Source organism: Limulus polyphemus, unplaced genomic scaffold (genome assembly GCF_000517525.1).
Source record: "Limulus polyphemus unplaced genomic scaffold, Limulus_polyphemus-2.1.2 Scaffold4818, whole genome shotgun sequence".
Lineage (NCBI taxonomy): Eukaryota > Metazoa > Arthropoda > Merostomata > Xiphosura > Limulidae > Limulus > Limulus polyphemus.
The window spans coordinates 14,691-31,087 of record NW_013670428.1 but is presented as its reverse complement, the minus strand read 5'-3'; the positions used below and the strand labels follow the sequence as shown (position 1 = coordinate 31,087).

The 16,397-nt window shown below is 34.7% G+C and overlaps 1 protein-coding gene across 1 annotated transcript in view; it reads left to right on the top strand.

Moving 5' to 3' along the window:
* Positions 1 to 15,088, top strand: part of LOC106471731 (sortilin-related receptor-like) — a gene marked incomplete at both ends in the record, with an annotated part of 16,799 nt that extends 1,711 nt beyond the window's left edge. Inside the window, 9 exons of the mRNA XM_022400336.1 lie at positions 4,570 to 4,722; positions 6,920 to 7,051; positions 8,235 to 8,384; positions 8,589 to 8,744; positions 9,068 to 9,241; positions 10,660 to 10,776; positions 11,721 to 11,834; positions 12,335 to 12,460; positions 14,966 to 15,088. Coding sequence (XP_022256044.1) covers positions 4,570 to 4,722; positions 6,920 to 7,051; positions 8,235 to 8,384; positions 8,589 to 8,744; positions 9,068 to 9,241; positions 10,660 to 10,776; positions 11,721 to 11,834; positions 12,335 to 12,460; positions 14,966 to 15,088 — 1,245 coding nt within the window. The remainder of the gene's footprint in view (positions 1 to 4,569; positions 4,723 to 6,919; positions 7,052 to 8,234; positions 8,385 to 8,588; positions 8,745 to 9,067; positions 9,242 to 10,659; positions 10,777 to 11,720; positions 11,835 to 12,334; positions 12,461 to 14,965) is intronic.
* Positions 15,089 to 16,397: the final 1,309 nt, after the last annotated feature.

Below are 16,397 nucleotides of genomic sequence, written 5' to 3'. Positions count from 1 at the left end.
CCTTGTGTGTTAGAGGAGATTATGGTGACTGTGGGTTGCCTCTGTTACACTCGCGGCAAGCAAGGTGTGGAGACAGGTGCATCCTTTATTACTTGTTGTTACAATTTTTATGACAGAGAAAAAAAGGGCACTTTGGGGCAGGAAGGCAGGGGCTTGTTCCCACCAGCCACTCCACATTCACATCGCTGAGATTTAAAATACTTGTTGATCGGGGTAGTAACATTTGTTGATTGTGCTTAACAATATTAATTGGTTTTTTAATAACGCTTGTTGATACTGTTTAACAATACTAATTAAGGAATTTAATAACGCTTGTTGCTTGTGTTTAACAATACTAGTTGGGAGGTTTAATAACGTTTGTTGATAGTGTTTAACAATAATAATTAAGGAATTTAATAACGCTTGTTGATAGTGTTTAACAATGCTAATTGAGGAACTTAATAACGATTGTTGATAGTTTTTAACAATACTAATTAAGGAATTTAATAACGCTTGTTGATAATGTTTAACAATAATAATTAAGGAATTTAATAACGCTTGTTGATAGTGTTTACCAATACTTGTTGAGGATATTTAATAACTCTTGTCAGTGAGTGTTTATTAACGGGGTTTAATACAACTTTTTTATTGGTTTTAACAACATCTTCTAACAATAAAACAAGCAGTTAAGCATACATGTACATTAAAAGTTATCATACAGTAATGAACCTACTGAATTCACTAAAATATTAATAACATAGCCTTATACGCACAGGTATAAATGGTTCGATTTTTTTATAAAATATTATAAAAACCTTGAAGCATATTCTACAACTGAAATAAAACATTATATTATAATATTATCTAAATTTTAAAACTCACTGGAAAAAATCAGTATCCGAACACAAATGTAAAATCATTTAAAATTGGGACGTGGGTTGGCACTGAGGTAGAGCTCTGGATACCTCAAAATATTTCCCACACTTTAAGCTGTGAGTGTGTTGTAAGAGTAGCAGTCACTTAACATGGGTTGTGGGTGGTATGGCGCTGCTTGCTGACTGCTTTCTTTCTGGTGAGTAGTTCAAAATGTGGAACGACGGGAGATGGCCGTAGTGGCTTTACCATATACCTAAAATTATCACAAGGTCGTTCCTTCGGGGTTGAACCCATTCCTTAAAGAAAGTCAGAGCATGCAACGTTTCAAATTAACCAAGGATCCAACTTCTTTGAACCCTTTTCAAGAACCAAAGGAAGAAAGATTATGCAACAATTAAATTATGCTCAAGTGAAGTTACTAACGGGGAAAAAAGCCCAACAAAGATTAAACAACTATGTTGGGAGAATAATAAAAAAAGACTCGTTTGAAATAACTTGTGGCCATTAAAATCGCGAGTCCAAAACAATTGTTTGTCTTTCTTGTGCTATTTAAACCGACAATGAATATAAAAATTTTATTTCACAACTCATATTGTCTTTCTTCGTTGCTTCTTTTGTCGGGATTTATTTATTTATTTCCTGGTTCAGTTTTTGATTTGTTAGTAGAAAAAACAAAAAAAAAATGTGTGAAACCATTGTACCTCAGGTGTTAATGACCTTGCCTTCCTTTATTGACAGAACCTTTCTTTACTTCCGGATATTTATCACGATACAGATGACGTTTCGGCGCGTTCAAAGAGGATTAAAGATTGCACTCGTGCTTGCGATCCTGGACTTCATGGGTTAGCGTAGTGTGGCTGCTCTAAAATTAGTTTTCGAAGAGTGTTTGAAAGTCAAATATGGCCGAATTTACTTATGTTGTTTGGTAGCGAACCCGGGAGTATTTACCTGTTTATCTTGTTTCCAAACTCGTTCGGTTGATCTACTAGTTGTTATAGTTACAGGATCATGATAAGTGTTAGACTCCAGGGTGAACGCTTTTGTGGAGGCATGGATAACGTCCATCTATGGTGTTTGGTGAAAACTTCATTTTTGACACTCTTATCTTCACTGTTAGTTTGTTTTGAACAGTATATTTCGATGGTTTTAATTTTATTGTTTTGTCTCCGCGTTCGATGACCTTATACAGTCCACTCATTGCTTTCTGTATAGGGGACTAATTCTCGACAGGATGTTTCGGGGGGAGGGGTGGGAGCTGTTCTTTCGACCATCAAAAGGATCTCTCAACAACGAGAAAAAATTAATAACATGGAGAACACGCTAAATGGCGTTTTCGTAAAGTCGAAATTTTAACCTTCTGTCGATAAAAATGACAGTCAAAACAAGCGTATTTACACGACCTTACAACCAAATCAAAGGTATTTTATTAAACATGAAAATACAATCAAGCTAGTCGTATGTATATTAAACATGATCGTACAATCAAGTTAAAAGTGTTTATTTTAAACACGACCATACAATCAAGTTAAAAGTGCTTATGTTAAACATGACCATACAATCAAATTTAAAATGTTTACATTAAACGTGATCATATAATCAAATTAAAATTATTTATATTCATTGCTTATTTTATATATATATATATATATATTGTTAAATAACCGAAAATAAAGACTAACGAAGGTTGTATTGGTAAATATATATATATACACACACAAAATTCGAAAAAAGCAGCTAAAAGACATAAATTATGTGTTCTACGTTTTTTTCAATGTTATCAAAAGAGAAAAACGTATGCTACTACATGAATTAGTTATCATTATAATTAACATCAGAGATTACGAGCACTTTATTTCTGGGCAGGTTGTAGCGATAAAATAAGTTAAACATTACCTCTTGGAAAATAAAAGTTTGAGCATATTTCTTTTGAACAAGTACTATAAGAAGGGTGTAAAATGATAGATGTGTTTCTCCAACTACGAACACAGCCAAATTAGGAAGTAATGTTGCATGCGCTGTTGCATTATCCCGCCATTTACAAGAACAAAGGTGCTTTTTTTTTTTTAACTTTCGAGGGTCAGCAAGTTTGGAGATATAAATTCAGGACAAACAGCCAGAAGCGGGTCACTTGGGATGGAAGCACATTCAGTGAAAAAACTGACCAAATAATTTTTTTCTTTTATGGGGGCGCCATCAGCAGATGATATGCCCCCAATTTTCACTGATAAACGCCTTAATCAAAGGGCAAGTATGTTTGATGTTAAGGGGATTCGAACCCGCAAACTTCTTATTGTGAGTCGAGCACCCTAACCACCTGGCCATGCCGGCACCTAGTAGTAATTAGTGTAATTAATTGCAATATTTATGCTATTTTCTTTCTTTTTTTATTTTATGAGACCTACGTTATCAGAGACGCCCTAACCAATAAAGTCGTGAACTCGCGGCTAACTTGTTCAATGAATTATTTAGAAAAATATATTCCAAAGGTCGATGGGGCCTGCATCATCGGTAATTTTAGGGTTAATGAAAAACTTCACAGAAAATGTTTTGATGCAAATTGTGCTTATTAATCACAAACTGTTATACTTCTCATATCCAGGAATAGAAGGTTAAAATCTAAAGTTTAATTAACTGCAGACGTCTATTTAAAGTACAACTAAATTAGAAACTTCAATAACTCTTCTATTTTCTACCCTCCCCTAAATACTGAGATGAAGCTGCCCTATGGTACTCTATTTCAACAAAGGGAACATAACTATTTCAAGGAAAACAAAATATTTTGAAACACTATGTTTATGTTTTCTCTCTTCTAACTTACAACGCTGGAAACCGTGGTGGAACGAGCACAGATAGCCCAATGTGAGCTTTGTACTTAACTTCAATCAAAGAAACAAACTCTCTTCTGCCCCCCCCCCCCAAGTGGTTCAGCAGTAATCTTAACGGCTTATAACATTAAAATTTAGGATTCGATCCCTGAAGGGCTGCAATCCTGAAAGCTGTGCTTATAAAAATCTAAAAAATACATTGAAAGACAGAAATGACTTCTTCATTCCCCCCAAAGCTATAAAACAATCCACGAATTCGTTACAACTATTTCTCTTCTCGAAACCTAGAAAAAAATAAATATTTCTTATCTCGTTTATTGTCATTACGAATACACATCACGGCGTTTCTTACGTTTATCCGTTATTACACCTCTGCTTCATTTGTACTGTTCCAGGTTTTCTGCTTCTTTCTCTAAAAGCGTGGGAATTTAAGGGTGGCACATCGTTCTGTGAAAATAGATTGTTTTGGAAGAAGTTAAAACTTATATTGTGCAGGATTTGAATTTACGATTAAGTTTACCGAACAGATACTGTAACCAGCTTTACGATTGCATTTCGAATGCCAGATTGGTCCAGTAATCAAAATCGTCTGTTCGAATTTCAGCCGGTCTCGATTTCACTTCTTTCAGAGCTATTATTTTAAGGTTGCATTTCAGTAAGACTTAAACTCAAGTTTAGGGTCAGAATCGCGTGTTTCGACTTTTCTCGGATAGCATTGTTAGACTTTACTATTTCACATATCTCAGATAGCATTGAGCATTGTTTTTTCACGTTCTTTCAGATAGTATTGTTAGGCTCGGCTATTTCACATTGTTTAAAGGTCGCTTGAAAACTCTTCAAAGTAAAAAAAAAAACTCTTCAAATTTTAATTCTTTCCCTTTTTTTATAGATATAGTCCCAACATCAATGAAGATAGGCGCCACCTGCCGGTCGTCACTAGTGTGTTTGATGTTTATACCCAACAGCTTTTGTGATTGGAACAGCGAAGAATGCAGATGCCGCCCGTACTATGTGTTATATAACGAAACGACCTGTCTCCCTCGTAAGTATCTATAAACAGGTTTGGGGCCTTTCTGTATTTATTCATTGAAAATGTATTTTTCTAAAACATATCCATTTCAAGAAAAAAATCTGCATTAAGATAGATAGATAAACAACAACCATTTCTGGATTGCTATATTCCTACCTTAAAAAAACGACCGTTGTTGATATGTTAATGCATTATTAAATCTTATAATAACTTATGACAGCTTTGTTTACACGTTACTAGCTTAGCTTCTTTTTGCTTCAGTCAACATTATCATTGTTGCCCTTTCTAATTTTCGATAGTTCTGAGTAAAAGTAGAAAAAAGACACGGAAAATGGAGAGGAAATTATGCTTTCTCTCAGTATTCAGTATGCCGAAACAAAACTGAAACCTAACGTTGACCCTATGTTAACACCTACGTATATCAGGCTATTATACTGTACCTCACTAGTTCCTTCCGTATTTAAGCGGATCCTAGGTAATCAAGAACACTGATCAAACTTGTCTTGTTTTATTTTGTTGTTATATTTTTACATAAATTGCGACAGGTGTTTAAAATAATTTTACCAAGCTTTCAAAAACCCACGTTAGTCTAATTCTATTAGCGTCATCTGTTGATATGATAAAATTTAACACTAATGATTTTCCAATAGAATTTTTACTATTATTTCAGTATCATGAACCACTGTAGCGGTTCATAATAGAGATTGCCCATTTGTTCTTCTTTATTATTATTTAATATTGTTCCGCCTATCTGCAGCAAAAATGGCTGTGAGTATTGTAATAAAACCTAGGAAATATTACTAAACGCATCATTGCACGTTGTGTAGGGTAGTTTTAAAGTTTATTTGACTACCGAGCAAATAACAGTGGCTATATAACCGTTGACACCCAGTCGCTTTCACGTAGTCTGTGGTTTATATGGAGCCTCATAATCTAATATACCTATATAACTGGGTGCAAGCCATGGAAATAATTTAATGTTTTTATGGCAGGGATGACACATGTATCATAGCGATTATTAATTGATTGTTGCAACTGTATTGGTGTTCTGTATTATTTATTTATGTAGAGGGTTCCTGCCCTTTCGGACACGACGCTGCTGACCAAGGTCAATTTTGAACATCGGATCGGCAATCATGGTAATAGTTGAAGCATCGAATTATAGCTAACAATGCGTGATTGCGAATTTTATAGATACTACAGATAGAGTAGCCATCCTTGAAGCTAACTATAAGGGATAGCAAGAATCGTGGAAGCAGGAGATGGCAAAAATGATGGTGAATCTAGGCGAAAGTGAGGCACAAATGTTGTAGCTGTTTATTTTATTTGGAAAATATTTAGTTTCAATAAAGTATGCAGCAGGAACAGCCCACCAGAGTTTAGGGTCGTAACAGTGGAAGAGGGTCGTAGAAGAATCACGACACAAACTCCATCAGAAATAGATAGGGGAAAGGCATATCAATATAATCAACTTATAATTGTTCATTAAAACGTTTTCGATCTTGTGGAGTGTGCAGGATGTCATTCTAAAAGGAAATCTGGCCAGCGGAGAAGAAAAAGATGTGGAAGAGGAAAATACAACAACTATAAGAAATATTAAAAATGCTTATTTGTGTACATATGTTCTTATATTATGACACATTGTCTTATACTTGCATTGAATATCTATGCATGCATCTATACAACTTGAAAAATTTATATAGTTATCTATATATATGACTTTACAATTTAAAAAACTACAAAGCCTGCATGTATATATATATTAGCCCACATGCATTAGTAGTATAAGATGGTGGAAGTAAACAAACAAGACGATTCCAGAAACAAATTTTAATGTAATCGAACTTTTTAGATCAGTTTCAAACATCACAAACTACGTATTAGTTTGTTTGTGTTTTGGAGTTGAAAATTCAACATTTCATGCAGTTGATTTGGAATGACTAGGTAGCACGTGGAGTTACAGGAAACATAACTAATAGGTCTTAGGCCTCTATATTCGTCAAATGTATTAATTTAATGTTAAGCTTTTTTTCTCACTCATTACGTCACGAGTATTCCATAGATGAGTGAACCTGTGAATGTATGGGTGGACCACTGCACGTCCTACCTGACTGTTTATCCTCCACCCTTCAGTTCCTATGCCTATTTCTTTGTACACACTAAACTAATGTAAAATCTAACCATTACTTTTATTATTATACTTCTATAGCGTCATTGCTGGGATTTGGTTGTGCAGTTGACGATCAGTGTCAGTTGAAAGTGAAGGACAGTGAATGTGTGAATGGTTTGTGCCAATGTCAACACGGCTTCCTGCCCCTACGAAGAGACAAATGTTTACCACGTGAGTATCAGATAGTGTTTCAAATACTAAAATTGTATATTATGTAGAACAAGAACCATTTTTCTAGTAAGTCTCACCCAGAGTAAAATTTTTGCTATTCGAAGCTTATCTGTGATAGCCGTCCCCTCACAGTCAACCCCTCGGTTATTCTTTAATAAAGGAGGAGTATATGTGGTGATGATATTCGATACCGCGACCCACAGGTCATACTAAAAATTCTTCTTCACCAACCCAACACCATAACAGTTATTGTTAAGCAGTTTGCTAATTTAAATAAAGTCCCATATATTTCTATGTCTGTCGTATCCCATCCGACCTAAAGAGCCCTGGCATAAAGCGAAAGACATTGTCGTCATACATATGCCAGACAGGGCGTGTTTGACATGATATTTTTATTGCTTTAAACTGGGCCACTTGAAATGGCTAAAAACTTACATAGTAAATTATGGGATGGCAATGGTTATCTGGACCTACCAAGGATGTCTTGACTCCAACTCCCTCCCCTCAACAAATAGAAAACATCATTAATCTAAAGCTAGTTTTTTACATTGTGCAAATACACGTGAACTCGAAAGTATGATATAGAGGGCGTGAAATAACAACGAAATTAGTAAATACATATTTTTATGTCGTATATATATATATGCGTGAGTTTTTGTTCAGTCTTCAAGGACAGAGAAGGATAAGTTTTGTCATATTAATTACACTTTTGCTTTGGCTAAAAATGATTTGGAATTTTAAAAATGGAATAATACAAAATAATTCTAATTACAGACACCGAAATCTGTAAGTCCACTATCTTAGGCCTAACATTAGTTAAGCCTTTATTAAGTACGGCCTATATTCGATATAAATTAACACTGTAACTTGTGCACGTTTTTAGATTTAGTTTAGTTACCTTTCTTAATACTATCAATAAATATACTTATATTGTTATTCTACGACCTAACGTTAGACCTTTTTTAACAACGTTGATAAGTTTTTAATATGTTGTTGCAGAAAACGTCTACTAAAGTATATTTACATCCGCCTTCTGATAACATACTTTAGAATGAAGCGCATGCGCATTTATGTAGTCGTGTGCGCACGCATTTTCAGGACAGACAAAAAATTAATATAATTATAATAGACTGTTTGTATTCTTGTCATTTTTTCTCACAAATATTCTTTATTTTATTTTCAGCGGCCAAAGTGGATGAATACTGCCTCAATCCTGAGCAGTGCCGTATAGCGGACAAATATACCTATTGTGATTGGATAATTCCTCGGATTTATGGGAAATGTCGTTGCCCACTTGGATTCCTTTATACAAAGGACAATCGATGCTTACCGCGTATGTACAGCTTTATTTGTTCATTTGTGTCACAATGTTGGCAAGTTAGAAACTAACAAAAAATAAAGGTTATAAACCTTATTTAAATAGTATGTTTTGGGACCTGTTTGTTCTTTAGCTATAAAAATTAAGCTAAAATATTCATAATTTAGTAAAACACTTTGAAAAACATAGTCTCGAATCCATGTTTGTTTCTAACCGCAGATCTGGGTAATAAATGTAAAAGCTCCCGAGATTGTGAAGAAGCGACACCTGATAGTCTTTGTCGTAAACTTGGGAAAACCTCAGTTTGTACTTGTCGTCCGGGTTTCACACCGTCAAAAAATAGGCTACGTTGTCGACTGGATGAACAACATACTGGTGAGAGAAATATTTTACAAACTTCAACTAATTAACCTTGAATTAAAGTGAAAAAACAACACATTCTACCATAACCTGTTAATAATCAGATCAAATCCATTTTGAAATTTATTCGCAAAAAAAAAGAAAAAAGAATTAGATGCGATAAAAAAAACTAAAAAAAACTCGTGAATATGAAGGTTTTATGAAAATACCAACTGCGTTGATTCCTTTTGTTCGGTTGTTATCGGGAATTTGAGAATAAAGGCTGTGCTTCTATTACTATTTAAACCTTTGTATCATTAAACAGCAAAATTAATGTTTTTATTTAATTGTGAACTCAGAAACATTGACATTACATGAGACGGAAGAGCACCTAAGCCTCATTACTGTGGTGTCCTTGGGGAAACAATGTTCATCTACAGTTCAGTGTCAAACAAGAGACCCATTCAGCATATGTAAAGAAGGTATCTGCCAGTGTATTTTTTCAACTCCCACGTGTAACGCTTTATCAACTGGTAAGTTTCCGTAGTTCTGGACAAACCTATATAAATATTACGTTGCTTGACTAACAGTTTTAATAGATATTATTATTGATTGCATATATATATATATGTTACATAGTTCTTTTCAATTTAACCAAAGGTAAACTTGAAAGGATAATCTGTGACGTAGAGGCCTAATGTTTTCTATGATTGGTTGTACCCTCTACTGCGGACGGCAGTTTCGCCCATTGATGGCTCATCAGCACAGCTTAGAGCATAACTTTCTGTGGTTTGGTAATCCAAGAAGAATAAATCTGTAGTTTAGTAATACATTTGGGGACTAATAACGATGAAGATCGAGGTTTAATCCCTTTAGCAAACCCAATAATAGTAAATCTGTGGCTTAATGATATGTTTGAGGACTATGACGATAACATTCGAGGTTCTATCCCTGCGATGGAATTTACTACGTTTGCTGGTGACTGAGAAGCAGGATTGGCGATAACAACTAGCGCTCCAAGCAGAAAGTAATGTCACACCCCTTGAAGCCTATCCACAATGCCAGGTCTTTTGAGAAATCGCGGAAAGTTAATTAGAATTTTAGGACCACTTTAATGAAACAGATGCTAACGTGTCCATACGATCGTGGCTTATATTGAATCCTTCAGGACTTACACTGATGCATGGTTATACATTGATGACATGTTGTCAACTAGTTGTCATCTGTCGTGTCAACAAATCCGATGTACATAACTTATTTCTTGCACTCAATGTGTCTTTTGTTGTGGAACAGCTATTCTACTTCAGTATCTGCGTCAATGAAAGACACTGATCTTTATTTTCTTTATCTTGTAATGAAGACTATGTGTGTCGTGTGTGTGTGTGCATTTAAAACTAAAGGTAACCCAACAAGTTAAAGTCTCCATTCATATAAAATCTATTTGTACACTCATAACAAACTTATTGGATACAAAAAATATATAATCTTCTTGAAAGAAGACCCATGCAAAACTGTCCTGAAGAGAATTACACAAAAGTGTCTCTAAAACTCAAACCAAATCCTCTTAAACAAAGACTCGTACAAAAATGACTTTAAGACTCGTACAAAATCATCTTAAGTAAAGATTCATACACAACAGGCCTGAAAGCTCAAAAATCTTATTAATAAAGACTCGTACACAAGCCTTAACAAAACAAAAATCCTCTAAGATAAAGACTAATACACAGCAGTCCTGAAAGCTCAAAGTTCCTTTTAAATAGAAACTCGTACAAAACAGTCTTGAAGGCTCAAACAAAATCCTCCTAAGGCTTTGAACAAACGAATAATAAAGTTCCTCCTCTGATTGTTATATTTAATTCGTGTTGAGTAAGCGTTTTTCAGAACTGATGCTACTAACGCTCTTTAAAATAACAAATTCTTAACTGTTTCAATTCGTATGTTTTTCTTACAGGTTGCCACAACGACACATTTCAGTGCAGGAACGGTGTGTGTATTTCATGGTACTTTGTCTGCGATGGTCAAAAGAACTGTGCTGATGGAAGTGATGAGGACGATTGTGTCCCACACAGTAAGTACTCCAAGGAAATATCTGGTAACTTAGTACAAGTGGAACATTCTCATTCGCTAGTACTTAGGGCAATAAAGTAATTAGGCCTCCATTCCTGACACCTCATTTCCATGTAAACCCTATCTATATGAGTGTACCACCCTCATTTTTATCTGGACCTCTCTCATTCCTATCTGGATATTTTCAATACAAGTGGATCACTCTTGTTACCATCTGGATAGTATCAATACGTGTGACCCTCCCTCTTTCCCGTCAGGACAATGCGTGTGGAATTCCTTCATTCCTATCTGGACAGTGTCAATAGAGGGTTGACCAATCTCGTTATCGTCTGGATAATGACAGTACCAGTGGGACACCGTTATTTCCCTTTTATTTACAGTAATAATATTAGTATACCATTCTCGCCACCTATATTCTGTACCAATATAAGTGGACCACCCTTGTTTGAATCCGGGTGGTATCGATACAGGTGGCCCATCCCCATCCTCTAATATTACCCGAGTTTAAATACACAACACATCAATGTGTCTAGGTTTATATGATGTAACAGCTGCAGGTATCAAGTTTTGCGTGACGCAACAATACCTCCAACAATTTAGGATTTCACGATGCAACAATACCTCCAACAATTTAGGATACCACTACGTAATACCTCTAAGTATCTATAATAAATTTTAATTCCCGGAAATTTGCCCTTCAGTGCTTGATATATCCACGTAATTATCAAGTTGAAAACTTACAAAGATTCGGGCAGCATGGATTTCATTTAATATGGGTTAGAGAAATTTTCCATCTCAGGAAAGTTAAGTATCAGTTAAGAAAAATACTTCAATATTCTGTGGAGTTGATCCTTTTAGTATATTTTGTTTAGCTCTAATTTTACGATTTTTCGTCATAATTTATAGTTTGACTTTACTTATATTTTAAAATCCGTTTTTCCACAGATTGTCCAAAAGAATCTTTCCAGTGTAAGGATGGAAAATGCATTTCCAGAGAAACTGTGTGTAATGGGAAGTGGGAGTGTCCGGATGGAAGTGACGAAGCTCAGTGCTATAGAGGTTGGAATTTGTAATATGTTTACTTTATTCAAATATATTAAATGATGCGTATAGCGTAGATCTTGAATATATGGATTATGGATTTGTAATCCATGTTTGTTTGCTTTAAAATGTTCCCTGGTATTGAACTGATAGAGTTTTTTGTGGCAAGAGGACCCAAACCATGAACTCTCGGATTCGGAATATGAGCGCGCTTATCACGAGTCCACGAGTTCTTATGTAGGAATAAAGCTCTAGATATATGTAAGCAACAAAGTGCTTTATGGATGTTAACTACTGACCAGTACGGCCGCGCCATCTACTGTTACAAAAATAGGTATCATTTTTTAGAATTTGTTTCCCCTTTGGAAAAGTCCAAAATGTGTCTAGTCATCCATTAAGTAAGTAAACAAGGAAATGTTAATTTTTTTTCCGTCAACATTAATTACACAAATATCAAAATATTGAAAAGGGACTATATCATAAAGTTGAAATGAAATGTTCCCGTTTCTTCTAATTAGGTGTTTCTTGTGACAAGAATGCCTTTCAGTGTAGCAGCGGTCAATGTTTGCCACAATATTCCTTTTGCAATGCCGTCACAGACTGTTTGGACAAGAGTGATGAAAATCCGGACCTCTGTGACAAAGGTAACTGCGCATGTTTTATTATTATTATTTCTACAACCTGTGTGATTGTACAGCGTATAATGCATTGTTTAATCAATTCGGTATCCTAATTGTTAACGATATTTTCGGCCGTAACCAAACAACATCCCACGAGATTCGGCCACCTTGCGAAATTGAGGTTAGTCCTAAATCCATATATTAGGTTAGTCCTAAATCCATTGTCATGTATTATTATTTCAAATGGGTTGAAACTCACTCAAATTATAATTTAAATTTAGTAGTTAAATTGTACTTTGGATTCAGTATTTAAATATATGCCGATATATTTCCAATTTATGATATTTGCCAACAAGATTGATAAACACAGTTTTCTTTTTTAACACAAATATGTTTCAATATACAAACAACAATACAATTTACAATAACAGTTATTACAAATAGTTATTATACGCAATGATTTATATACAAAAATTATACAAACTTACAAGCAATATAAAGTCTTCTTTCTACTCTGGAACTTCGTCGATATCTTTCTTATCGAGGGCTCACGATGAGCGAGTTAATTACGAGTTGACGAAGGTACAATTCGCTTAACGGGGAGCTAGTTAGCTTTGTCCTTCGTTATTCACCAGCCACACACTCAGAGTTTTTCCACTGTTGAAGTTGGGTAATGTTTTCTTAAAAGTACTAATGTTTGAGAAACCACTGAAGTTAAATGATTTGTAATGTTCGAAATGCTCCTGGTCAAATATCTGAAGTTTTCCGATTGATAAGCGTTTTAACAGTCACAGTTATAGCTCCCGAAGTTTATAGCACACTGACTATAGCAAACTAATAATAGATACTCTTTTTTTGGCGCGTTGCGTTGGTTATACTTATAGGCGTGTGCAGTGTTTCTAGAAAATTCAGATTACGTAACAATACAAAGCTACATTAAGCGTTTAGGTACATACATATATTGTTGATTCTTACACTCGAGAATCTTCTACAACTTTAGAAAATAGGTGGGAGTTTCGCAATACATATTTAACAGTATAAGCTATGTATGCTTCTAAATATAAATTTAATCTAAACAAACGTCGATATTAAAATAAATATAAAATAATAAATCCGTCACACCATATACTAAGTTAACAATGCAAAATAATCTCTATAATATAAATATTATAATAAAAAATAAAAACAACATTAGAACTTCATATATAAAAAATCTAACCAATAATTGAATAAAGGTAACATTAAGAAACAAAAAAGAATATACCGTACACATAAACACAAGTTGTGTGATTCATGTTTAACTTAGATTTAATATAATGCAAATATATGTAACGTTAATTAACACATTTCAATCTCGGCTTAGTTCCAGAACTAAATATCCCAATTAAAAGGAGAGTTAGCTGTTCACAAACCTTCCACCAAATATCTTTACTGGTCAATTTTAGGAATGAAATGTAACACGTAGCCAAATCATGATTTTAGGCTAAGTGTCCTTTTGTGCTTCTCTCAAATATTAGAAAGTGAAAAGTTAAAGTATTTTTATGTATCAAATACTGTTTGTTTGTTTGTTTTGAATTTCGCGCAAAGCTACACGAGGGCTATCTGCGCTAGCCGTCCCTAAATTAGCAGTGTAAGACTAGAGGGAAGGCACCGCCAACTCTTGGGCTACTCTCTTACCAACGAATAGTGGCGATTGACCGTATCATTATAACGCCCCCACGGCTGAAAGGGCGAGCATGTTTGGTGTGACGGAGATTCGAACCCGCGACCCTCAGATTGCGAGTCGAGCGCCATAACAACCTGGCCATGCCGGGCCCGTATCAAATATTTAATCTATCAGTTTAGAAAACAAAACAACAAAAAACATTCAGTTTACTTTTTTATCGGGGGGGTGATGATGGAATGTTATCAATTTTCTATCGGATGGATTTATAATAGTAAGGTTTACTAATGATTATTAACCTCGTACGTTATAACTAAAATAATCCAATCATATATGTTCTACCGTGTCTTGTTACTTTACTGACGCTATGCGGTCTGATTCTCTCCGTCCAATCAGAACTGTAGAAATAGCTGAGTTTGCACAGGCCTCTACCGTTCTCCTGTTACTTTACTGACGCCATGCGGTCTGATTCTCTCTGTCCAATCACAACTGTAGAAATAGCTGAGTTTGCATAGGTCTCTGTTCCGGATGTTTATTTACATGGTAATGAAGCGATAATATTTATCTAAAAAAGCGTTAATATCAATTTAAGTCACAACTGGAAAATGACACGTGCTCGGTTGTGAACGGGCAGAAAACCTTATTGGTAAAAAAAAAAATAATTAAAAATAACGATATTTCCTCCTTCATTTCTTTCAGCGAAATCCAGTTACAATTTACAGCGACACCTAGCGTTTCCGGTTGACGAATTTTGAGGTACAATGCACTTGGGCGATAATGAATTGTTAATAACTAACGGATTATTCTGGATATTTACAATATAACTTTTGAAAACGAAAATAAAACAAACAGAATGTATTCCACAGGAGCTTCCTGTCCGTCCAATAGTTTCCGTTGTTCCAATGGGAAGTGTAGATCCACTGCAATCCTATGTAGTGGACTAGATGGATGCGGAGACAACAGTGACGAAAACAGATGCGAAGTGTGTTGTAAGTATGGAGGTCTTATTACTTTAGGCTTAAGAATCGATGCCCCCATAATTTATTAACATTTTGTTTGAATGGAGTAACAAGTCATTTCATTTATCATAACAGGTGCATGATGTGTTCTGTCAATAACAAGTTTGTTCTATATAGTGTCAATAGCATACTTATGTGTGTATGTTTTATAATAAAGCCACATTGGGCTATCTGCTGTGTCCACTGAGGGGAATCGAACCACTGATTTTTAGCGTTGTAAATCTGTAGGCTCACCGCTGTCTCACCGAGAGACTACTTATACTTAATATGTCAATATTATATTTTTAGCTGCCAATAGTAAATTTATATTTTTATCGGTCAATTAATATTAAATTCCGATCGACAAGCTATCGGCTTACAGAAAAACAAAACCTCAACCTGGTAATGAGTACAGCTAATTAAATATGCATTGCTTACGTTCTTATTTATGAATATTAGAATGTAATGTTTCAGGATTAAATCCTCTTTCTGTTGATATTGTTGACAGAACTATAAAGAATTTAAAAAGAACGCGGATAAAAATATTACGCTTAAATCAGTCACTGAAAATTTAAAGAAAAAATGAAAGGCTTCTAATACCTCTTACCCCTGGCTTATCTTGTTAAATAATGCAACAATTCAGAAAACAACAAAGCCACGTTCTTTATATAACCTTAAGATAAAATTGATTCAATCGAAAAACTGTTATACAAAAATATCATGTGAATGTGGAAATATTCATGTAGGACAAACTATAAGACATCTGAAATACAAAATAAATGAACATGAAATAAATGTTAGATATGATAATATAAAGATCTCGCTTTTAGCTGAACATACAAATGAAAATAAACCCTTTGATTCAATGGGGAAAAAACTGTTATTTTAGCACAACCTATATACTTCAATGGTAGTTATATCCGTAAATCTACTGAGATATTCAAAAGTAATAAACATAATTTTAAAGTATTAAATAAGGCTGGGGGATTAGAGGGAAATGTTGTTAATAGATGGCGTGTAATTCGTATGTAAATATAATCATGTGGTTTTTGAAATACATACATACATACAAATATATAGGTATTAATTTTTTCCTCCTATGGGACAGCGGTAAGTCGACGAACTTATAATGCTAAAATACGAGGATCAGTTCCTCGCGATGGACACAGCAGATAGACCAATGTGGCTTTGTTAATAAAACGAACTAACGAAGGTCTTTAATTCTTTTGTTTGTTTGAATTTCGCGCAAAGCTACACGAGAGCTCTCTACGCTAGCCGTCCCTAATTTAGCAGTGTAAGA